Genomic DNA, 26,306 nt, shown 5'->3' with positions numbered 1-26,306 from the left:
CTCCCCAAAACTTTCCATGCAATCAAAAGTGCACAACGTCCATTGAATTTTAATATATTACCAAAGAGTGGTAAATACATAATTACATGTGAGTTCACAATTATTTAGTTTTCTATAGTATTATCTCTATTCTGGACTGTAAACTCCTTGGTACGAGTCATGTTCTACAGATAATATTCTAACAGTACCTTGGGCTATAAGGGGCATAAATTACCAAAACACAAGGAATATATAGTGAGCATGTTACGAGTTTCATAGCTAATCTCCAATTCAAGATGCTAGATTGGGCATACATGATTACTTCTCTTCGATTCTCATATCATATCAAAGTTTCTGGGGGAAAAATAATCATGTGTCAATAAAAACACTGGAACATATTTTAGAAGGTTTCCCAGAAACAGAAAGTAATCAGATGAGACTGATAGTAAAAACAGAGCAAAGAAAAGTATAACTCAGAAGAGACAAATGGAGACCATTTCAGGGAAGGTAAGGCTTCTCTGTGGAGAAAAGAGGAATTCCCACTATGTGAGAATAAACAGTTGATCACCAAAGTAAATCATTGAAGGGCTGCTTGTGGTGAGATGGGCCAGTCTCATTGCTTTCCATCCCAAGAATCCAGAATACATGGCTGAGATGTCTTCTAATTATTGCCATGAGGAGAACTCTCTAACTTTTACATTTGAGATCTGTCTGAGAGGCTGTCTGAGAATGGAAGTTATGGTTCTAGAGAGAAATTAAATAAAGCCTAGATAACTTGGAGAATCCCACATAGACACAAACAGGTGGGTGAGGAAAAACAAAGGCAGATTCATCTAGGAGTGCAATGTTCTAAGGTGCTGCAAACTCAGCATAAGCTTATTTAGGCCAAGTAGAGGCCCTCGACTTTCTTGCCTCACATGTTACTTCTCATTTACAAAGAGCCCCAGTAAAAATTTTTATATACGGGGTAAATGTCTTTGATGCAAGCAGACTCTGATAGCTGCTAAAAAGCAAAGAAATAAAAACAGGAACTAAAAATCCCCAAAAACTTGTGGTAGCAACCAGTAATCAGTCTGATTCATCATGTATAAATACAAAGGACAAAAAGAGAGTATACAAAAACTTGAGGAAAGATTGGAGCATGAAAAATAAGAAAATTTACTTCAGATGCATCAGAAATACTGGAATGAACAAAAGTGAATATAATAATAAATTCAAGGCATGTATCTCTTTTTCTCCAAAATATTTAAAAATAGAAAAATAAAATTTAGTTTAAGAATATCATTATCCAAATATGAAATAGACTAAAATAAGTAATTATTTTAGTACCCATGTATAGATGTGAGAATTTAGTTTATTATAAATTTACATTTCAAATCAATGGAAATAAACAATTTAATGCATGATATAGAGATAATGTGAGTAATTTTTTGGAGAAGATAAAATGTCATATCTGCTTTATTCCATAAATAAACTTCAGATGGTTGGAGGAGCTAAATGAAAAGTAAATTAGAAATGATAAAACATTTTAATAATCTTGATATGAGGAAGATTTTTTTAAACAATACAAAATTCCCAGAATTTATCAGGCAACAGATTGGTTTACATATAAATTTCCTTAAGACAAAACTACTATAAATAAGTTAAAAGAGTGGTACAAGCAGAAGAAAAATTGCAACCAACATAAAATACAACAAAGATATAAATATGTAAAAAGTAACAATACAAGAAAAAAACTGGGAAAACTACATAAACAACAACTACAGGAAACTAAATGCAAATGGGCAGAAAGCATCATAAAAGGTGCTCTAATTATATGTGCTAATTGATCTCCATTTTTATATATTATCTATATCTATGTACATGTACACACAATTATGTACACACAGACATATATTAAGTGAATACTATATAGATTGATATGCTACAGAATCAATAGTTTAACATTATAGCTTTCATCAATTTGTGCTTCTCCTCCATTACCTCCTACTTAGTTCTCTCCTCTAAACAGGTTTTGGTGTTTGCTACACTGCTGGAATTTTCCTGTGCTGATAGTATAAAAGATTTGATGGAATCTGAAAAACTCCCAAAGAGACTAAATTCATCTACATAATAAAAACCTGATGAACACAATTGTTTGAAATCCCATTGGGTTTTTTCATGCAAAAAAAAGCTTATCCTTAAATTTATATGTACCAAGAATAGCCAAAGAAGTCTAAAGAAGAAAAAAATATCGGATATTAAAATATATTATGAAGCATGCAAATTAGTGAAATGAGGTATTGTAATAGAGAGGTAAAATTAACCAGTGGAATGAAGGAACCAGAAATAGATCAATCATATATGAAAACTTGATATATGATAGATGTGGTATAGCTGATGTCTAAGAAATAACTGGATTTTCCAATAAAATTGATGTTGACAAAAATAATTTTCCATATTTTTAAAAATGAAGTTAGCCTATTCCATTCTTACACACAAAAAACCAGTTTCACAATGTTAGAAGTTAAGTCTCAAGTGAAAATCTTCAAAATTTTAGAAGAAACAAAGGAAAAACTTTGTAGGACCCTTCAGTATGGAAAGACTTGTTAAACAAGATGCAAAACACTTAAAGGGAAAATGATAAATTTAAGTACGTTAAAATTAAGAACTTTTTTTACTAAAAAATATCATAAAGTAAAAAAAGTCAAACTGAGAGAATATGTTTAAAACATATATAACAAACTAAAGATAATAATTTGTTCCTACAAGTCAATAAGAAAATACAAATAAACCCAAAAGAAAATGAGCAGAAGATAAACAGGCAGAGAAGAGAAGGAACATTCGATGAATATATTAATACATTCTAAACTAATTAATAATCAGAAAAAAGCTATCCCTTGGTTTTGCTAACTCAGAGTCCTGCAAGTATAGAAACCTCCCATCAGGCTGATTTAAATGAAGAAGCCATTTAAAGTGGAAGCATCACAAGAAAGCCAAGTGGAGATTGGTTGAGGCATGTTAATGAACTGCAACATAATTATCCAAAAAACTTCAAGTTCTCAACAAATGAGTAATGCTTAATCATTTGTTTTCAGATTGATCCACCTTATAGTGCAATAGAAAACGATGTTTTCATAATGATAAAAATAGGTTACCTAAATTTTTAGAAATAGAATTAAATTTGGTATAAGGAAACATTTTAGGATAATATACCAAAACTATACCCTAGCAACATTTTTGTAGAAGTAAATGATGAAACAATAAAAAACATATATTTTAATTGGTCTTTGATCTGATGTGAGGAGGCAAAATTTCAGGTACCTATTATTCAGATAACCAAGACACTTAAATGGTTAACACAGGAGAGGCCTATAAAACCAGAGAAAAATTGAGCTTTATATTCATAACTGCCTATCTGAAATATTTAGACAAGTTTTAGAAATCTCCCAAAGTCATTTTAAAGTATTTTTAATAAAATTCTTATTATAATTAAGCTTACAATTTCACTTATAGCCATAAAAATTTGAGATATTTAGAAACATTGATTATAATTTAGAACATAATCAATTTTATCCAACTGACTACAAAATCCTATGCATTTCTTATCTGTCTCCCTCAAAGAGCAAAGAGAAAGAAAGGTCAGGGGGACTAAGCATGTCAAATTGGACATACTTTAAGAAATTATCACACTATAGGGGAAATGAAACATAACTCCTAACCACATTGCCCACAAACTCCTGCTTGATAAATATAACATTCTCACTGATCTGGTTCTTTTATTGGAAATTATTACCAAACACTTTAAATATTTAAATGCTATGTAAAGTTTTGAAACAAAGAAAGTATTCATAAAACCTATTTTCCACTCTAAAAAATAAGAAAAAATTAACTTCATGTTAGGAATCTCCTTGTGTATTGTATAACATTTATAGATATGGAGTACTAGTACTGAATACTATTTCCTACAACTGTGACCTACTTTCATCTAGAAAGAATACTCATACGCTTGAATTTACAGTCCATTTGGGGTTTCCTATCGCAATCCTATTCAAAGGTCCAAATCATCCTGAAAACATAGCCAATATTTATCAAACAATATGCCAAATTCGAGAATTTTTAGGAACAAGTACATCCTTCCTATCTTTTAAAGATTTTATTTTTTCCCTTTTTCTCCCCAAAGCCACCAGGTACATAGTTGTATGTTCTTCATTGTGGCTCCTACTAGTCGTGGCATGTGGGACGCTGCCTCAGCGTTTTTTGATGATCACTGCCACGTCCGCACCCAGGATTTGAACCAATGAAACCCTGGGCCGCCTGCAGCAGAGCATGCGAACTGAACCACTCGGCCACGGGGCCAGCCCCATCCTTCCCATGTTTTAAAAAGCAACCTCATGCAAAACCTGACATAATTTAAAAAATTTTTCCTGAATCTATTCATTCAAAACTATTTACTTAATGCTTATAATCTGTCAAGTTCTGGTAGGTACTGTGGTTAATGGTGATTTATATAGAGACTCTTACTTCCAAGATCTTACAATCCTGTGGAAGAGAGACAGACATAAAGAAACAACTTAAATACAATGTGCTAACTGTCACAGTAAAGGTCAGTGAAGCGTCATATGGACTTTCAAGGGAGGACAGTTATACTAAACTCGGGAGGGCAAAGATGGTTTTGTGGGAAGAAGTGAGGGTTAAACAGAGATAAGAGAGGAACTGCATGGGTTAAGGCGCAGAGGTAAGAGAGTGAAAGCTAGAGCAGAGCATATGAAGGGGCATGAAGCTTAAGAAAAAATAGTATTTTATAAAGAGAATTTTAAGTCATGCCAAGGAGTGCGAACTAATCATTGTGGCAAGAAAGATTCAGGGAAGAGTTTTAAGCAGATTATTGGCAATAATATATTTAGAAAGAGAAGGTTTATGGCCTGTTTTATGGAGGATGAAAGGGATAAGAAAATGACAAGATAAGAGGAAGCAGTGAAAGGGCTCTTAACAGTAGCCCAGGCAAGAATGAGAATGGCCTGAATGAAGATAATACAGCATGGGAAGAACGAATTGTTTGGATTGGAGACACATTCCAGATATGGAGTCAAAACAAATTAGTAATTGTATATAAACTCTATTACCTATATCTGAGAGCACAGAACAAAGAAGAATGCCTAGTTCAATTTTGTATATTTTAAATTTGAGATGCTTCAAGGACATCTATAAAAAGGTGTCCAGTAGCCATTGGGTTTATGGGTCTCAGAAAAAAAGTGAAATCTGAGCTGGAAATTTCAATTTGGTATAAGCATGTAGTATATGAACAACATAAATTCACAGAGGATCATCCAAGGGAGAGTAGAGTGAGAAGAGGACATCCTGGGGAGCACCAGTATTTCTACTAACTGCCAGAGGAAATAATAGCCTGCCATGAAGACTGAAAGGGGTACCCACCAAAGTAGGATGAGAGTCTGTAGAGAGTCATGTTACAAGGGAAAAAAAACCCATAGGAAGATGATTTTTCCAGAAGGAGAAGTGGTCAATAGTTTCATTTCCAACAATATACAATGGAAATGTGGAATTTTCCATTTTCTTCACTTACTTTAATTTGTATTCACATGTGCCTGTATATTTCAGTGTTGTATTCAACAACGCATCAGTTATTGCTATATAATAAACTACTTGCAAACTTAGTGACTAAAAACAATCCCCAATTTATTTGCTTGTAATTCTGTGGGTCACCAGTGTAAGCTGGGCTCAGCTGGGTATTTTGTTTTCTTAAATTGAGGTGACATTGGTTTCTAACATTACATAAAATTCAGGTCTATGTGATTATATTTCAACTTCTGTATAGACTGCATCATGTTCACCGTCGAAAGTCTAGTTGCCATCTGTCATCGTACACATGTTCCTCTTTACCCCTTTCACCCAGCTGGGTGGTTTTTCAGTCTTGTTTGAGGTAACACATGTGGCCTCAAATTAACATAGTAGTCTGGCATCTTGACTCAAGATGGCCTCTCTCACAAGTCTGGTGGTTTGCAGTGGCTGTAGATTGGGTCTCTCTCTCTACTTGGACACTCATCCTCAAGGAGGCTAGATTAGGCTTCTTTACACGGGGAACTTACAACAGCAAGAGGGTGAAAGTAGACGCTTCAAGGCCTCTTGAGACTTTGCTTAGAAGTTGTATGACATTTCTTCTGATCCTCTGTTGTTCAAAACAAGCCACAAAGCCAGTCTATGTTTAAGAGTTGGGAGAAGAGGCTCTGCCTGTTAATGGAAGAAGGTATAAAGGAGGAGGGTAGCCATGTTTAATCCACCACTATCTTCCCTTTGACTCAAAGGATATACATGACTTCTGTATGCAAAATGGATCAAAGACCTAAATATAAGTGCTAAAACCATAAAACCCATGTAAGATAGGGGTAAAGCATCATGACCTGGGACTTTGCAATGAATTCTTATATATGACACCAAAAGCATGAACAACAAAAGAAAACAAAGGGTACTCTGAACTTAATGAATATTAAAACCTTTTGTGCATCAAGGGACATTATCAAGAAAGGGAAAGACAACCTACATAATGGGAAAAAAATGTCTGCAAATCACATATCTGATTAGGGACTAGTATCCAAAATATATAAAAAACTCTTACAACTCAATAACGACAATAATGGAGCTATGAAAAACAATTCGGTGGTTCCTCAAAAAGTTAAACATAGAATTACCATATGACAAAGCAGTTTTACCGCTGGGTAAAATATACTCAAAAGAATTGAAAACAGGTACTCAAACAAATCCTTGTACATGAAGGTTCATAGCAGCCCTATTTACAACGGACAAAAGGTGGAAATAACCCAAACGCCCGTCAACAGATGGACAGAAAAACAAATTGTTGTATATACATACAATGCTATATTATTCAGTCACAAAAAGGAATGAAGTACTCTCACATGGTGCAATGTGGATGAACCTTGTGGGGACCTGAAATTGGCCACCCCAAGATATGTCTCTTTGGCATCAGGATTATTTGAGGCTGATTGCTTTTGATAAACTGGGACAGGGAAGGAGGCTCTGAGGAATGGAACTTGCCCTTTGTTAGGACACATTTACGTTTGTAAGGTAAATCTCTATCTGTAAAGGTGCCTCCCTCTCTGTACCAGGAAGAAGAAAGGAGATGACCTTCTCCCTAAAAACTCTTAATCAATACCAAAGGCAAGGACTTAAAATCTGCATTTCATTGTGCTAGTCTGGTAACCTCCTGTAACCAACTTCCCTCCCCCTCCCAACGTTGGCATTTCTTTAAGGATTAAGCATCTTTCCTTAGGCTAGGAACTGATTGCTGCGCTCACCTGTGACCGCCCAGCTCCAGACAATAGACTTGCCTCCTGCTACGCCCTCTGAGACAGCAGACCACTACCTGCTGTGTCCATCAAGCAATGTGCCGACAGGGCAATCTTGTGACTATTGTGGGAAGGACATTTCAATCACATGTGAAACACCCTGTTTGGGGGTATATAACCACTCTGTGCACCCCACTTCTTTGGTGCCCTTTCTTCCTTCGGGAAGAAACGCCCCAGGCCATGGTTCCTCATAAAGCTTTGTTTAATTTTCTCTTGCTATTCTGTCTCATGTGAATTTAATTCGTTCTCCAGCCAGACGAACCCCCATTTGGGAAGAGGAAATGTCTTCCTCCCCTACAACCTCAAAATGCCAGGCTCGTAAGAGAAGCCAGACACAAAAGACCACATACTCTATGATTCCATTCATACAAAAAATCCAGAATAGGTAAATCCATAGAAGTAGAAAGCAGATTGTGGTTGCCAGGCCAGGGTAGAGAAGTGAATGGGGATTAATTCCTTCATGTGTATGGGGTTTTATTTTGGAGTGGTGAAAATGTTCTGGAACTAGATATCGGTGGTGGTTGCGCAACACTGTGAATGTACTAAATGCCACTCAGTTATTCACTTTAAAATGGTTAATTTTAGATTATGTGACTTTCATCCCAATAAAAAAAAGCTTGAGGAAATTATAATAAAGTATGGACTTTAGTTAGCAATAATGTATCAATAGTGATTCATTGATTATAACAAATGTACTATACTAATGTAAGATATTAAAATAGCAAAAACTTGGTCCAGAGTATATATGAAATCTTGTATTATCATCCACATTTCTAAGTCTCAAATGGTTCTAAACTAAAGTTTATTTAACAAAAACCAATACTATTTAGGAGAACATAAGAAATTATTACCTAATTAAAAGAAAGAAAATGATGTTAAAGGGAAAAAAACGAATATCACTGTGGCTTTTGAGTCATGGAGTTAAACCCAATCAAATTAATATGAATCTCCAAAGTTTGTATGGGGATTGTAACATTTTGAACTAAAAAACAAGGGACAGTTCAAAATGCAAAGAAACTTCTGAGCTTCCAACTTATTATGGCAGAGTTGTGGACTGAATTGTGCCCCCACCTACCCAAATTCTTATGTTGAAGCCCTACTCTCCGGTGTGACTGTATTTAGAGATAGGGCCTTTAAGAAGATAAAGTTAAATGAGGTGATAAGAGTGGGGTCCAAATCCAATAAGGCTGTTGTTCTTATGAGAAGAGGAAGAGACACCAGAGCTCTCTCTCACCATGTGGACGCAGAGGAAAGGCCATGTGAGAATGCAGCGTGAAGACAGCCGTCTACAAGCCAAGAAGACAACTCTCAACAGAAACCATCCCCTGACGACACTTCGATCTTGAATTTCTAGCCTCCAGAACCGTGAGAAAATAAATTTCTGTTGTTTAAGACCCCCAGTCTGTGATGTTTTGTTACGGCAGTGGGAGCATACCAACACAGGAAACAGTCTGAGATAGCTACTCACATCTATTTCTTACAGAAATGAAAGCACTTCTTAGAGCCAAGAGCTCAGAAAATAGAGCAAAAAGAAGGAAAACAACAAATTAGGAAACTGTTCCCAGGGAGCAACTGAGTTCTAATGAAGAAATAGTTCCTGGTCCCAGATTTGGTAGACCTAACACCACGCGCTCTCAAAAATTTCAGAATTTTATGCATTACTGAAAGCCATGTGCCTTTCATTCCCCCTTTTTTGAATAAGAGTGTTTATTGCGATGGTGCTGTCCCTGTTTCACCAGTGTATGCTGAGGGTGCAGAAGCAGTATTTAACTTGTCATTTTCACTCGCAGATCACTGGGTCAAAAGAAGCTGCACCCAAGGAACTTCATCGGCATCAGATCAGTTGCAGAAAATATAATCATGGACTTCTGCAGGATTCCATAATGAAATAACACTTTTCGGGAGAAGGTGATTATAGGCTGCATTTGGATGGGTTGTTAATCATGTTGCCAATGGACTACCTGATAGACTGCCAGATAAATTATCCCCAAAGAGCCAGGTCTCATGGCATTCACATATGATCTAATACCCTACCACATTAACAGTAGAATTGACTTTGTGCTTTGCTTTGGCCAGTGAGACATCAGCAAACATGACATAAGCAAAGCTTTGTTAAGCACTTGCCCATTGAGGTTTGTCCTCTTGGAACACTCTCCCTGCCACCAGACATGTGAGTGAGGCCATCTTCATTACTATTCCCAGTTGAGTTAGCAGATGTGTGCATCACACGATTGGCCCCAGGCAAAAGCCAGCAAAATTGCCCAGCTGAGCCCAGAACAAACTGCTCAATGGTAACAAAATAAATGCTTATTCTAGCCACAAAATTTTAGCGTGTGTGTGTGTACAGGAATAGATAACAACAACAACAACAAAATAATGGTTACTCTTCTGAAAGTATTTTTATTAGAATAATGGTGACAAAATCCAGAATGCAATGAATAAATGAGTAATTGGGAGGTGAGGAATCAGAGATACTAAATTTAGGCAACTCTTTTCAGATGTTAAGTGGAACGGGAAGAGAAAGAAAAAAGGGATATATTTAAAGGTATGTATAGGATAAAAACATTTTTCTTGAAAACAAGAGGAATCAATATTTTAAATGTTGAGAGGAGTGAGTTAAGAAAAAAGGAGATTTGGAAGACAGAACACCTGATGGAGCAAGATCCTCGCAACAGCAGAAGATGGAAAGCAGGTGAAGGGAGTAGCCATGGATTGGTGGGGGGAGGAAGTCTTCTATGGAAGGACAAAAGGAATAATTTTTGTGGAATTTAAGGATGTTCATAGGTGGGATAACAGGAGTTTGAGGTATTTCTGTTATTATCATATCTCCTATTTTCTTTGGGAAGTCAGAGACAAATGAGTAGTGAGGTGGAAGATTTGGAGGCTTAAACAAAGCAGGGGACTGGAGTAGCCACCACAGAATACTAGAGAAAGTTCTGGTTGACAAACAGAATAATTTCAGAGTGGTATTAAAGGTCTCATTGAGTTTGGAGAGCATGAATGCATAATATCTCGTTTGGATTATTGTGTAATGTTCTCCAGCACTATTCAGCAATGTAGGTGCAGGATGGAGATAGCAGCCCATCAGAGAGTAGGATAAAGAAGTAAAAGACCGTGAGGCCAGCCCGGTGGTGCAGTGGTTAAGTGTGCATGTTCCTATTCTGTGGCCCAGGGTTCACTGGTTCGAATCCCGGGTGCGGACATGGCGGCCCTTGGCACGTCATGCTGTGGTAGGCGCCCCACATATAAAGTAGAGGAAGATGGGCACAGATGTTAGCTCAGGGCCAGTCTTCCTCAGCAAAAAGAGGAGGATTGGCAGCAGTTAGCTCAGGGCTAATCTTCCTCAAAAAAATAAAAAATAATAAATAAATAAAAAGAAGTAAAAGATCAAATAGACCAATTGGTGAGTGTTTTAAGAGATAAACCGACTAGGAAAGGAAGCAAAGAAAAATGGAGATGATAGAATGGGAAATAGTGGATATGTGAGAATTGGAACTGTCCTTAAGTTTCAAATGTGATAGAATAGAATTAAGAGAATGAGAAAACTCAAAAATATTGGAGATTAAGTAGAGTCAGATGATTAAATATTAGGTTTCAGAATTAAAAACGGATGTGAAACAGTATAAGCAAAGCAGTTTTCTGATTAGAATCATAAGCATTTCATGTTTTCTGGTCTCCATAGCTGACACACGCTTAGGGCTAGATAACATACCAAAGTGGTAAAGGGCACGCTCTTAGATGGCTAATACACCTGGTCTGGATGTTGGCTCTACAATTGACTGTGTGATCTTGGGAGAAGTCAGCCTCTGAAGTCATTTTCTTCATTTGTAACAGGGGATAATTCCAGTTTCTACCTCACAAGGTTTTGATAAGGATTCAATAAAATCATGCATATTAAGTGTTTAATACAGCCTACGCTATATAGTAAGAACTTGATAAACATAGCTTTATTATCATTGTTATTGATATTATTTTTGTGCCATATATTTTGTACAATATAGTATTTGTAGAATATAGTATTCTAAAGAATGATTTCTATATACTTTCTCTCTATGCCATTCTTTTAAATCATGGTAGCATCTTAATAATTTGTATTGATTAAACGAAGAGGAAAATTTCAGTTCAGTAGAGATCATCCCAAATTAAATAAAACCATCTCTAGTCCAGGCAGTCTACGAGAATGAGGTGGAAGAAAGATAAAACAAAAGCTTTTATTTGTATGAGAAGTTATCCAGGCGATTAGTTCCATCCTTTTGTAATGTTTTCTCATTCTTTGCAAAAACAAAATGTAGAGAAAATGTTCATAGCGAATCTACTCTGAAGAATTCTCCTTTCAAGATTCAGCATTGCAATTAAACTGCTGTAAGGGGATGGACAAGCTTATGGAAGACGCATCTTTGCTAATCACAGGCTCTATAGAATTCATTGTGACTACAATGGAAAGCACTGTGACACAATGGGCAAGCCAACTATAACGGCTGATCTGAAAAGATTGATCTTTCATTCACCTAATGCATTCCATACCCAAAGTAGATGATGACTTTACAATTACTTATAGAGCTTTATCTAATAAAAGATTCAGATTAGCCTGATTATAAAAAAAATAAGCATCATCCCAAAAAGAAACCCCACACTCATCAGCAGTCGCCTCTAGCCCTAGGAAATCCCCAATCTGCTTTCTGTCTCTATAGACTTGCCTGTTTCAGATATGTCACATAAATGGGATCATATAATATGTGGTCTTTCGAGATTATGGTAATGGTTACACAACTCTAAATACACTAAAAACCATTGAATTGTACATGTTAAATGGCAAATTTTATGATATGTAAATTATCTCAATAAAGCTGTTTTAAAAAATCAAACAGCGTATAGAGAAGCACAGTTGACAATCTAGACAAAAGTGAAACTGCTGCAAATTAAAAGAAGAGGAAAAACTGCTGGCCTAGAGAGGGCATCACTTTCTTCCTCCCTGTCCTTGGCCCCATCCCAATCCCACCATAAATGCACTCCTTGCAGTCTCCAGTAAAAATTCAGCCTCAGTGGGGGGAAACATCACTATGGATTGAACAAAGTCAAAGTCAAGAGCATTATTTCAGCTAAATTTTCGGATTTGGGGCCTCAGCAGGAGAGACTAAAATAAGGCTGTACTTGGGCAAACACTCTCTTCTCTTTTGCTGGCTGATGGACACTTCATGGACCAGACTGTCCTCATCATTGCACCAGCCGTTTTCAACAATTGGAGTAATAAAACATGAGATTTGGGGAATTTAGAGAAAGAATTATTAATCAGTTGCCTGCGATGACTCCTAACCCTAAAATCCAGAGGAATCAGGTAATCTGCAACTCAAAATAAAGTTTACTTGGTGCAACTCCTTATGGGATTACAATGGAATTTGGGGCAGAGGCTCCAGCTGGTAATCACCAAGTTGTTTTCCTCTGCCTTGCTTTGCTCTCTGCAGACATAATCACCCTGGGAACTGGTGGAGCAGTAAACCCTGTTGTTCCCCAGCACTAAAGAGGTACAAGACCGTCCTGGGGATTATAGGCAATGACCAAATAAAATTGGAAAATGTTAGTCTGTTCTCAAAGATACAATCAGTTGATAACTTTTATTGGGTAAAACGTTTTTAAGTGGTAAAAACGTTGAGAAGAAGTGTCCTTTTCGTTCAGGAATTTCTGGAATTATTAAAATGCACCCAGACATACACTTACAAAAATTTAGTATTTTCTGCAGGAAAATTATTCATTTTAAATATTTCTTACACAAGGAACCCACTTTATTTGAACCTAGGTTTATGCTTAGGTTAACTAATTCTGAATTATGATCTATAGGAAAATATCATACATAGCTTACCATAAAAATCCATATGTGTTTATCTTTTTTGGAAATAATAGATCCTATTAGCTTTTGTTTACAAAAATTCACAAGCTATTTTTGAAAGATTTCTCTCAAATCCTGCTTCCTTAATTTTTATTTTTGAAGAAAGACTACGAATGTAAAGTTGTCTAACTAATATTACCAAAAATTCATTTTTCCAAATCATAATGGGAACTTCTTTTCTCATTTTAGTAGGTTAGTCAGAAAAAAAAATCATCTTTAAAGAAGATAGGTGGCTACTCCATTCCCAAAATATTAACTCAAATGTAGATAACTAAGTGTCCGATCAATAGTTGTGGTGACCTAAACAAAAATCCAGCATAAGAAACATAAATAAGGGGCTGGCCCCGTGGCCGAGTGGTTAAGTTCGCGCGCTCCGCTGCAGGCGGCCCAGTGTTTCCTCAGTTCGAATCCTGGGCGCGGACATGGCACTGCTCGTCAGACCACGCTGAGGCAGCGTCCCACATGCCACAACTAGAGGAACCCACAACGAAGAATACACAACTATGTACCGGGGGGCTTTGGGGAGAAAAAGGAAAAAAAATAAACTCTTTAAAAAAAAAAAAAAAGAAACATAAATAAATAAACTCTACTTACCACTTCAACACTAGCAAATTAACTACCAAATATATAGTTAATAAGAAAATGAAATAACTTTTTTTTAATTTCAGAAAATAGAAAGTCTACAACAGGTCTTGAATTTTTTTTAAAAAAAAGGTTATGAGCATTTATTTCACAATGAATCTTTCACATAAAGTTTATATGTATATCATGTTTATTTACTTGTAAACATATTATTATCATTATTACAGCTTTTTTCTAGAAGTGTATATATCTGACATTCTTATTTTGCATGCTTCATGTTGTCAAAATGCCAAGTAACACTCTATGTTAACGAGAATTAAGGCCTGCTTTTGCCCGTTAGGGTCATAAAAGAGAGGCTGAAATGGGCTTTGGAGTCAGAAGGAACTCAGCTCAAATTCCAAGTGTAATGCTTACTACCCTCAGTAGTAAAGGAGGATTCCTGTAAAGGACAAATACAGAAATATGCATTTGTTAAGTGCCTGGAAAATAGTAGCTATTTGGTAAGTGGTAGCTCTTACTATATTGGGTGGATAGTAAGATGTATCTATGCAAGAAAGTTTCTGCTCCAGGTTCTCATTTGTTGTTTCACTCAACAGCCGTTTACTGAGCGCCTAGTATGTATTAGGCTCTGAACCAGGACCGAGAGGACAGTCTAAGCAAGTCGCCCTGGTGCTTGTCTCCTTTTCTACTTATTCACTACTTATTCAGTTGGCTCAATTACATAATATATTTACAAAATAAAGGCTCTGTTTTCAGTTGTTCTGAAGATAAGCTGTAAAATAGCTTGTTTTGTGAATAATTTTACCTAAGCTAATCTTTTAATTGACCCATTGTCCATAGTATCCAGCAGTTTACCCATTGCTCAGACCCGAGGGGGACTGGGTAAAGTACATGGGCTTTAACAACAGCGTGCTCAAATCCCAAGTCTGCCTTGTGACCTCGAACAGTTTCTGAGCTATTTTAAATTGTTTCCCCATCTATCAATTAGATATAACAATAACCATTCAACAATAGTTTTGAGGTCTAAGAGAAATAACATAGCAAAACTTGGTGTCTTATTTATATTAGGTTTTTAATAAATAATAACCATTATAATTGTTTATTAAAACACCCATGAATCTATTTTCATCATTTTTAACAACATGACTAACTGTTAATTGATGTGTACAGCATATCATATCAATAAATATTAATTCTCTTCTATGTACTTATACTCTTCAGGGCCCAAGACACCACCAGACCTGTGACCTGCAAAGCTATCCTGAAGGGGTAGTCTGATTTCAAGCAACAAAGAAGCAACAGATGTAATGATAATAATATAGAGTGATATAAATAATATTACAGAAATAACAACAGCTAATATATACTGAGTGTATCTCATATGCTGGCACTTCAACATAGTACTTCCATTCCCATCCAAGGTCACAGAATGTGTGGCCCTAGAGCCTGCAATCTTAACTACCGCACTCCAGTGCGGCTCGAAGGAGAGAACACCCTGGACCAAGCATCGTCAGTAGCTTATCAGAATTTTTTCAGAGCCGGATCTAGTAACAGTGGTGGAGGAAGACAGATAGCACAGGTCTCTGGCAAACTTATCTTCCTGATTGAGCAGTCTAATTGTCCATTAATTGCTCAGAAATATAATCTTAATAAAAGGTTTGAAGAAGTTTTTATCATTCCTAAATCATCCTTTGAAAATAATTGAAAGTTACACTGATTTCGAGATTGAATTCCCTTCAGAATAATAAAGGCAAACTTGAACAGGTTAAAAAGACAAAGAAAGAAGCATTATACCCTATTAAATATTTCTTTAGAACAAAATAACTCATTAAAAGGGCACTCTGTCCTTTTATATGCCAATTTACTCATCTAATCATCTAATCAGTTTACTGTCCTTAAAAAGGATGTAAATACTATTTAATTTACTAGTCAGTTTGGCTTATGGAAATTACGACTTCGCTTGATTGCCTCTGGATAAAGAACAAACAGGTAGGAAAAAAACGAATAAGGTCGTTTCACCCTTCTGAAGTGAGACTATCAAAAACATGTCTAGATTAGTAAATTATGGAACTGAGCAAAGATTCCACAAAGTATTCCAAGGACCATTAAAAAATAATTCCCTGGGTTCTTTAAGTTACAGACCCTTACAGACTCTACAAACTTACAAAAATGTTAGCATTTTAAATGTCATTTACCTGTTTCAAATGGTCCTGTATTTTAGACTCCACATCTTCAATGTGTGAAATCATTTTGTTGACACATGGTGCTGGGATGTTTACTAAAGCACAGCTGTGACGTCGACATGGGTAGCTAAAGTAAATGCCTTTATTCACCCCTAAAGATAAAGCAGCCAGAGGAAGTGAGTTAGCAGCTATATGCAGAGTAGGAAATGTTGATATTCAGAATTGCAAAAAGTATTCTGCTTTATTAATACTAATCCTCAAACTTTCTTTAATAAACAGATTGATAAATATGTCAGAGAACTATAGAATGAAACTTCAAAAAATCTAAAACCTAAAATAATCATTTATGACTTAAAATGGAACAAATAAAAATGAACCTAAGAAGGAAGAATAAAACTTCAAGTTAAAAAGTTAAACTGTTCCACAGCATTGTTATCTAACTATTGAAAAAAATAATAAAAAAGGCAGGAAACTAGTTAATCCATTTGTCTCTAAACAGATCTTAAATCACTTAAAAAATGACTTTGAAATATATTTTAAATTCTCCCTTCAAAGAGATTCCACATCTTCCCATGTAAATAACATCCAACCACTCAAGCATCAAAGAAGTTCTTCCTTCAATCCAGCATGAGTTTCTCTTGCTGAAAAAAATGAAAGCAGGTTCCCTTCATCCTCATAATAACCTCATTTTCTACCTTCCATTTCTGAAAATTGGAGTCTCCTGCGCAGAGTGATTGATGTTCTCACTATAGCATTCAAGTTGTACTCATCAGAAAATCCACTCAGTCCGATGTGCCTCAGTGATTCTAATCCTGGCATGTCCCGAATCAACTGAAGGTTGCAGAAGCACAGCAAAGTTGTCCATGAAACTCTACTGAAGTGCTTACTTGCATTCCTTTGGCCTCTAAGAACCCTATTGGGCTGGATTATAGCTTCAATCACGGATCTTAAATGCAAGACACAAATAGGCTCAGTGCCTCAATGAGAATGGTGTATTGTCCTCATTTCAGTTGACCTTGAGGCACTTAGAAGTAACGCTGTTGCCTTCAGGCTAGACCTTTTGTTTCAACATTAACCCATAGAGATGGTAAATATTTCAGATATTTTCATTTAAACTGCAATCTTTTAAGTATCTTTTAAATGAAGTCTCATAATATCCTCCTACAAAAACACAATCTTTGTGAAAATGGCATATTTGTTTCATTTACAAATAAAAGCATTTACTCTAGCTCATACATATCTAACGTTTCTTTGGGAACTAAAAATATTAGCCAAACGTGGGACTAAGCTAAGTATTTTTGATGTCACATTTTATTTAATCTTCATAACAATCTTATAAAACGGATTATCTTGATTTCCTATACGAGGAAACCAAGGCTTAGACAAGTTTTCCAATGTGTCCAGCTCCACGGAGTTAGTAGCTGTGAAAGCCAGGACTTCCACTATATCTCCCTGGCTATTGATTGTAAGCTATACAATGAAGGTTATTTTTATTTTTTTTTTTAAGTGGCAAAATAAAGAGAAGCAGTCCTAAAAATATATTCCAGGGCATCTCAAGTGTTTCACACATCACTTGTTTTTGAAGTTTGAATATTCCTTCAGTCTCTTCAAAATCTGCAATTTCATTTATTTTTTGCTTCCCTTAAGGAATCACAGGTCTCCCTACTACTATGCCTGCCCACTTCCTACAGCTATTATCCTATACTAAATTTTGCTTTAACTAACAATTTTTTTCAAATAAGCAATCTATACTAGCAGCCACAATATCCTCATATCTTGACTGATGAGGATCAAGAGTGCCCCAGGGAAAGAAGCCCGAGGTGTCCTGTCCTACTGATCTGTATCATCCTCCGGGAAGCATAGGAGGTCCTGACTTAATCCAATCTGATTCTTAGCTAAAGTTATAGGACCACCCAATAACCAGACCCCACCCGCACTGATACCATTTTAACAACTTTTTCATGATCTTTCCTTTGTCTGGTAAAGAAATAACTCACATACCTATGTCTTATAAATTTAGCCCTGCCCTCAAACCATTGCAGCTCTTCCTGCCCATGGGTCCTGTCCCCATGCCTGCAGCTCTTATTGTCTATGGGTCCTGTCCCCATGCCTGCAGCTCTTATTGTCTTTTGGTCTTTTCCCCATGCCTGCAGCTCTTTACTGCCCATGGGCCCTGTCCCCATGCTACTCCATGTTATTCTCTGAATAAAAGATCACTACTGCCAGAACTTGAGAGTCTAAGAAATCTTTCTTTTGACTCCTTGACTCACCGAGCCTGCATCATTGATCTCTTCTTCAAATTGCAATTTCTAGGCACATATTAACATTCTTCTTACATGGCTCCTTCACTATGAGGAACTCTTGAATCTTTCAGACATTTGAGTGCATCTATGGCACTTTCTATTTGTCTTTATTAGAACTCGCATTGCACTCTGCTGTATCACACGTATCTGTTTCCCCATCTATCTTCCCCATGAAGTTTTGCATTTTTTATGGAAAGAAACTATGTTTAGCCTTAAAAAATGTTGAATAAATGAATGAATGGATAAATTCCTCTATTTTTTATCTTACCACACTGTAAACTGGCTTCTGTTCTCTCAACTTTACGGAATCTTCATTCATAAACCCCACTAATCATTATTTCTACTACCATCTCTGAAGGACGAACTGATACAGAATTCGTCCTCTAGTTATAAACAACTCTAAAACTGGAAAAAATATACGAGATAACTGTTTTCAGACATTAGAAAATAGTAATGCAAGGCTTTGAGTCCTAAGAAAACGAAATCCATGAAGTTGAGCCCCATAATCACAAAGTTCTCTGCCAAGGGACAATTTCTCAACTGCAATATAGAGATCTGAGGACAGAGCACAGCATGGAAGTCCTGGTGAGTAAGGGACAAAGATAAGTGTCATAGGCAGCAGAACTACCTAGAATCTTCATGGCAGGGAACTGAAGAAGACAGAGCAGTACAGAGAAGGGCCCCCATAAATCCATGTAAGCATACTCTCTGAATCTGTAGATGAGGGTTAGACTGTGTGTGTGTGTGCAGAGCAAAATTACTTGAAGATTGAGCATATGCTATGGGATTGAGAGAGGAACAGAAATACTAGAGGCTGAATTGTGTTGATGAAAAAGTATTGGCAAGAGACGGGGAGAAAACTTAGAGGTCCAGTGCTGACAGAATGGAGAGCTCATCAACACCTTAACAACCTTGACCTTTAGCTGAGATACCAGAAAAGTCACATCTTAGGAGTAAGGATTGTACATTAGAGTAAGACCTCCTCTAGATCTACCCTAAAAGTCTAAAATCAAGCTATGATAGAATATGCAGAGATAGAGAATTCAGCTAAATTAGAGAGGACTGGTAAATGCCTTGGGTTTTTTATACATCTGCATAAAATCAAGCGTTCACCAGTTTAAGTTGATCAAATGGTAACTGAGCTGCCTGCTGGAAAAAGAATCAATTCTCTTCAGAGAAGGATAACAGAATCCAGTCTTTACACTGGATACACAAATTTTCAGTACTGAATCATACAAGGAAACAAAGAAATGTGTTTTAATAGTCTAGAAAAAAACTGAACCCAAGATAGCCCAGAATTTGTATTTAGCAGACAAAAATTTTAAAGTAGCTACTAAAAATATAGTCAAACAGGGAAAGAAAAAAATAGGTTCAAGTAATTGAAGGAAAATAAAGTCTTAATAAGTGAACATATGGGGAGTCTCAGTAGAGAAATGGAAACTATGAAAAAGAACCAAATGGAAAGTCTAAAACTGAAAAGTATGAAAATTTAAATAAAAAAAAAAACTGGTTTGACTTAGCAACAAATTAGATATGGTGGAGTAAAGATGAATTGATAGAAATTATCCAAACTGAAGTACAGAAAGAAAAATGAAAAAACCCAAACAAACAGATCCTCAAGGAATTGTGGGACAAAAATCAAATAGTTTAACACATGTGAGGTGGAGGTTCTGGAAGAAGAGAGTGAAATTTGGAGTGAAAGATATTTGTAGAAATAACAGCCAAAAAATTTCAAAATTTGATGGAAAACATTGACTTACACCTCTAAGTGGTTCAGCAAATCCCAAACAAATAAAGTGTAAAGAGAATTATACCTGGGAGCATCACAGAAAACCAACAATAAAGAGGAAATTTTTAAAGGTGCCAGAAAACAAAAAGACACATTACATAAGGGAGACATGGATATGAATAACCATTACATTTCTCATCAGAAACAATACAGGATAGAATATAATAGAAAAATATCTTTAAAATGCATGTAGGCAGGCAGGAAAAAAGGAAGGAAGGAAGGGAGGGAAGGAGGGAGGGAGAAATATTAAAGAAAAAATAATAAATTACACTTCATCAAAATCAAAACATTCAGCTCCTCAAAATGACATTATAATAAATGAAAAGGTAAGCAAGAGAATGGGAGGAAATATATATATATCTGACAAATGACTTATACCTAGAATGTGTGAAGAAAATTTACAACTTCCTATGCAGGAAGACAACCCAATAAAAAATGGGCATAAGACTTGGATTCTTCCAAAAGACAACATACAAATAACTAGTAAGCATGTAAAAATATGCTCAACATCATCAGTCATCAAGAAAGTGCAAATTTAACTCAAAGTATAGAACCATTTCACAATCACTATAACGCCTAAAATTAAAATGTCATCAAAGCCAGTATTAATGAGGATATGGAACAGCTGGAACTCATACATTGCTGATAGAAATGCAAAATCAAGATTAAAATTTTTTGGTAAATATAAAGAGTTCTCTACCAGAATGATCTGGGATGAAACAAATATGAACCCCTATACATTTCCTCATCTCTTTCTACCTCTTTCTGCATACAATATCAGAAATACTTTCAGAGATAATGTTTTATGAACTCCCAATGAACAAATTTTAATTCTAGATTTCACACCCAAAACATTCATCCTTTTCTTTCTCTTCTAAAAAACATATTCTCAATGAACCAGAAAGGTTCTAGTACCTGACATTCTCAGAATGAGAACAAAGAAAACGTTTATTTTAAAAATTCATACATTCCTCATAGGCAAGACCTAGTGGCCTAGTGGTTAAGTTCCACATGCTCCACTTCAGTGGCCCAGGTTCAATTCCTGGGTGTGGACCTACACGTCTCTGTTAGCAGCCATGCTGTGCTGGTGACCCACATACTGAAAAATAGAGGAAGCTTGGCACAGATGTTACCCCAGGAAAAATAATTCATACATTTCTGAAATTGTGAACAATTCTTATGAACAAAATTGTTATTAACAATATATTACAATATTGTATTCTTAATATTACATAGCACTACTGTGTTAACTATTAATGATATTAAGGTTTGTTAATAAAAATACAATATTGTCATCACAAACTAATGAGTGAATATAAATATAGCTTACATAGCTTATTATACAATTTACATTCAGTCCTCACCTGCAGTATTTGTCATTTTACTTTCATGAAAAATCTCAACAGTTTCCTTAGGAGGACCAAACAGAACCAAAGCTTCTGACGTTGCATTGTCTTCTAAAAAGAAAACAAAACTTTCAGTGAACAGTTAGTACAAATTTTTTAAATAAGCAAAATAATGTACAAAACTATGTTGTGAAATTGTTGTCCTTGATAGAGCAACTATAACACAAATATTAACTAAAACCCACAAGAGAATATCTTTAGAAGTTTTCTCTGTTTTCTTCAATTGGCTTAACTCTCACAAGAAGGTATTCAAAATAGCATGCGGCTATTAAAAGCAAACAGAGGAACTGTCCAGAGTGACGGCACCAAAACTGCAGAGTAGGAGACCCCAGCCTCCATGCCCCAACAAAGATCAACAACTAGATAGTTTTCCACAAACAAAAATAGCCCTGGGGGAGCCCAGCAATCCACTCAAGAAACTTCAGCAATATAGAGGAACAAAAAACCTGGAAAAAAACACACACAAAGGGAAGGAAGATAGTTTAATTTTGCCTGCATCATCCCGTCCCCCAGGCAGACACTGCTTGGCATCAAGAGGGAACATTCCAACTTGAAAATAGTTCCCCTCCCTGGGAAAGAGAGAACAGGGTGAGTGACCAGCTTTCCCACCCTTTGGGGGCACTCCTTCAGTTTCATCCCACCAAGAGACTAGCAAAGCTGAGATGTATAGAGATAGCTTAGAACAAGGAAGAAAGACAGAGGCTATCAATATCAGTCATGCAGAGGAAGTGAACACAGTTCCCAATGGCCTGCTCTGCAAAGGACCCCAGCAACTTTGCCAGCAAAGTATCTTTCAGAAATGAAGTAGAGAGAAAGAGTTTCCCAGACAAACAAGAGCTGAGGGAGTTCATCACCACTAGACCTGCCTTAAAAGAAATGCTGAAAGGAGTTCTTCAGGCTGAAATGAAAGGACTCTAATTAGTAAAATGAAAACATATGAAAATATAAAACACACCATTAAGATAAGCATAGAGTCAAATTCAGAATACTCCAGTAATGTAAATATGGTGGTGTGTTAATCACTTAACTCAAGTATAAAGGTTAAAGGACAGAAGTATTAAAATTAGCTATAGCTTCAAAAATTAATAAACACACAATCTTAAAAAATGTAAATCGTGACATCAAAAACATAAAATGTGGGGGCCTGCATCGTGGCATAGTGGTTAAGTTTCGCATGGTCGACTTCGGTGGCCCAGATCCCAGGGGGCAGACCTTTAACACTCATCAGCCATGCTGTGGCAGTGACCACATGTAAAGTGGAGGAAGATTGGCACAGATGTTAGACTAGGGCTAATCTTCCTCCAGTGAAAAAAGAGGAAGATTGGCAATAAATGTAAGCTCAGGGCTAATCTTCAGCAGGAAAAAGAAAAAACCCATAACATAAGGGGGAATAAAAAGGTAGAGTTTTTGTATATGATTGAAGTTAAGCTGTAATCATGTTAAAATAGACTGTTATAGCTATAAAATGTTTCATGTAAGTCTCAAGGTAAGCACAATGCAAAAATTTACAGTAGAAACACACACACACACAAAGAAGGGAATCAGAGTATACCACTATGGAAAATCATCAATTCACAAAGGAAAACAGCAAAAGAGGAAGCAATGAACAAAGGAACTACAAAACAGGCAGAAAATAATCAACAAGATGCATTAGTAAGTCCCTACCTATCAATAATCACTTTAAATGTAAATGGATTAAATTCTCCAATTGAAAAGCAGAGAGTGGCTGAATGGATTAAAAAAAAAAAAACCCAACTATACGCTACAACAAGAGACTGATTTTAGCTATAAGGACACATATAGGCTCAAAGTGAAGGGATGGAAAAAGATATTCCATGCAAATGAAAACCAAAAGAGATCAGAGGTGGCTATACTTATATCAGACAAAACAATCCCATTTACAATAGCATGAAAAGGATAAAATACTTAATAATAAATTTAACCAAGAAACTGAAAGCTCTATACACCAAAAACTATAGGACACTGAAGAAAGAAATTGAAGAACACAAACAAATGGAAAGATGTCTCATGTTCATGGATCAGAAGAGTAGATATTGTTAATATGTCCATTCAATTCAATCCTTATCAAAATTCCAATGGCATTTCTCACAGAAACAGAAATAGAAAAAATAATCCTAAAATTCATATGGAAACACAAAAGATCCCATATAGCCAAAGTAATCTTGAGAAAGAACAACAAAGCTGGAGGCATCACACTTCCTTATTTCAAAATATATTACAAAGCTATAACAAACAAAATAGTAAGGTACTGGCATAAAAACAGACACACAGATCAATAGAACAGAACACAGAGCCCAGAAATGAACCAATGCATATATGATCAACTAATATTTGTCAAGGGAGCCAAGAATACTTAACGAGGAAAGACAGTCTCTTCAATAAATGGTGTTAGGAAATTCGACAATCACATGCAAAAGAATGAAACTGGACCCCTATATTACACCACTCACAAAATTAACTTAAAATTAGTTAAAAACTTAAATGTAAGACCTGAAACCTTAAAACTCCAAAAGAAAACATAAGGAAAAAGCTCCTTGACATTGATCTTAAGGATCTTTTCGATATGACACCAAAAGCACAACCAACTAAAACAAAAATCAACAAGTGGGACTAGATCAGGCTAAAAAGCTTCTGCACAGCAAAAGAAACAACCAACATAATGAAAAGGCAACCTACAGAATGAGAGAAAATATTTTCAAACCATTTATCTGATGAGGTTAATATCCAAAATATATAAAAAACTCATACAACTCAAAAGCATAAAAACAAATAATCCAACTAAAAAATGGGCAAAGCGCCTGAGTAGACAGTTTTCCACAGAAGACATACAGATGGCCAACAAGTACATGAAGAGATGCTCAACATCACTAATTATCTGGCAAATACAAATCCAAACCACAATGAGATATCACTTCACACTTGTTAGAATGGCTATTATTAAAAAGGCAAGAGATAACAAATGCTGGCAAGGATGTGGAGAAAAGGGAACCCTTGTACACTGTTGGCATGAATATAAATTTGTATAGCCACTAACGAAAGCAGTATGGAAGTTCTTCAAAAAATTAAAAAGAGAACTGCCATGTGATCTAGCAATCCCATTCTGGGTATATATCCAGAGGAAATAAAGTCACTATCTTGAAGTGTTATCTGTATTTCTCTGTTCAATGCAGCATTATTCATAATAGCTTTGACATGGAAACAACCTCAGTGTCCATCTGTGGATGAATGGATAAAGAAAATGTGGTAGATGAATATACAATGGGATATTGTTCAGCCATAAAAAGCAAGAAAATTCTGCCAATCGCAACAGCACAGATGGACCTTGAGGGAATTATGCTAAACGAAGTAAGTCAGACAAAGGCAAATACCATATGCTCTCACTTATATGTGGAATCTAAAAAGCTAAACTCATAGAGACAGAGAGTAGAACAGTGGTTGCCAGGGGCTGGGTGATGATATTGGTTAAAGGGAACAAACTTCCAGTTATAAGAGGAATAAGTTCTGAGGATCTAATGTCCAGCATGGAGACTATAGCTAACAATGTTGTATTGTGTACTTGAAAGTTGCTATGAGAGTAGATTTTAAATGTTCCTCTCATAAGAACAAGAACAAAATAGTACTTATGTGAAGTGAAGCATGTGTCCAATAATCTTATTGTGGTAAACATTTCACAATATATACATGTATCAAATTATCACATTTGTACACACTAAATGTATGCAATGTTAGATGTCAAATGTATCTTAATAAAGCTGGAAAAATAAATTAAAAAAATAGAAGCAAACAGCAAATAGATAAATCATTATGTGCTGATATAGAGTAGTCCAAGCTACATTGTTAAGTGAAAAGTAACGAGACAAAAATTTGTATGTACCTTTGTCACCACTTTTTGTTTTTTTTAAAAAAAGATGCAGAGGTGGACAGATAGGTATTGTAGATGCATTTAAAATTCACAGATCAAGAAACTGTTAGGACTAGTTATCTTTGGAAAGAGGAAATGGAGAGACGAAGAGGGGAAGTTTTACATTTCATTTTACAATCTCTGAAGTGTTTAAAAAATCTCAAACAAAAGAATATGTTATTATTTGTTTGACAGTTTCTTGTAAAGTTAAATATATCTACTCCACGATGCAGCAACTCCACTCCTAAGCTTTTACCCAAGATAAAGGAAAGTGTAGGTGCACAAGAAGATCATCCAAGAACATCTGTGATAGCTTTCATCATAACAGCAGAAACTGGAAACAACCTAAATGTCCATCACTAGAAAAACAAATTGTGAAAAGTATTGTGTATAATGCTGAACAGTAAAAAACAATGAGCTACTAATACATGAAGTAACACCGGTGAATTTCAAAAATACATCGAGCAAAAATCATCAGAGAAAACAAAATGGATATTGTATAATTCTATTATTACAAGATTCAAGAAAAGATAAAATTAAACTATCGCGACAGATATCAATAGCGGCTGCCTGTGGCAGGTGAGAAACTTTCCAGGGTGAGGAAAATATTTCCTATCTAAAACAGAGTAGTGTTTGTTCATTTATCATGTATATGTTTATTAAAATGCATTAAATTATAAATTTAAGACAACCATTTCACTGTATGTAAATTATAAAATAGAAAATATATTTTTTACTCTAATGGCATTAAAATATTTTGGCAGATTTTAGTGACATAAACAAATAAACGTTAAGATTTAAATGCTTGCAGAATATCTTCTGCTAATATTTAATAACCATTACAAAGGATATTTATACTCCAAAACTCCCTAATGAATAAAATGAGGCAAAGTAAAT

General features: G+C 35.7%; 1 protein-coding gene across 1 annotated transcript in view; it reads right to left on the bottom strand.

Moving 5' to 3' along the window:
* The window catches only part of CCDC178 (coiled-coil domain containing 178), a 351,357-nt gene that overhangs the window by 324,013 nt on the left and 1,038 nt on the right, over window positions 1-26,306 (bottom strand). The window contains exons 2-3 of the mRNA XM_070514525.1: window positions 21,446-21,538; window positions 16,002-16,141 (exon numbers count right to left, since the gene is read on the bottom strand). Coding sequence (XP_070370626.1) covers window positions 16,002-16,141; window positions 21,446-21,538 — 233 coding nt within the window. The remainder of the gene's footprint in view (window positions 1-16,001; window positions 16,142-21,445; window positions 21,539-26,306) is intronic.

The sequence above is a fragment of the Equus asinus genome, chromosome 7 (genome assembly GCF_041296235.1).
Source record: "Equus asinus isolate D_3611 breed Donkey chromosome 7, EquAss-T2T_v2, whole genome shotgun sequence".
In the NCBI taxonomy this organism is placed as follows: Eukaryota; Metazoa; Chordata; class Mammalia; order Perissodactyla; family Equidae; genus Equus; species Equus asinus.
This window is presented reverse-complemented; position numbering and strand designations above follow the sequence as displayed.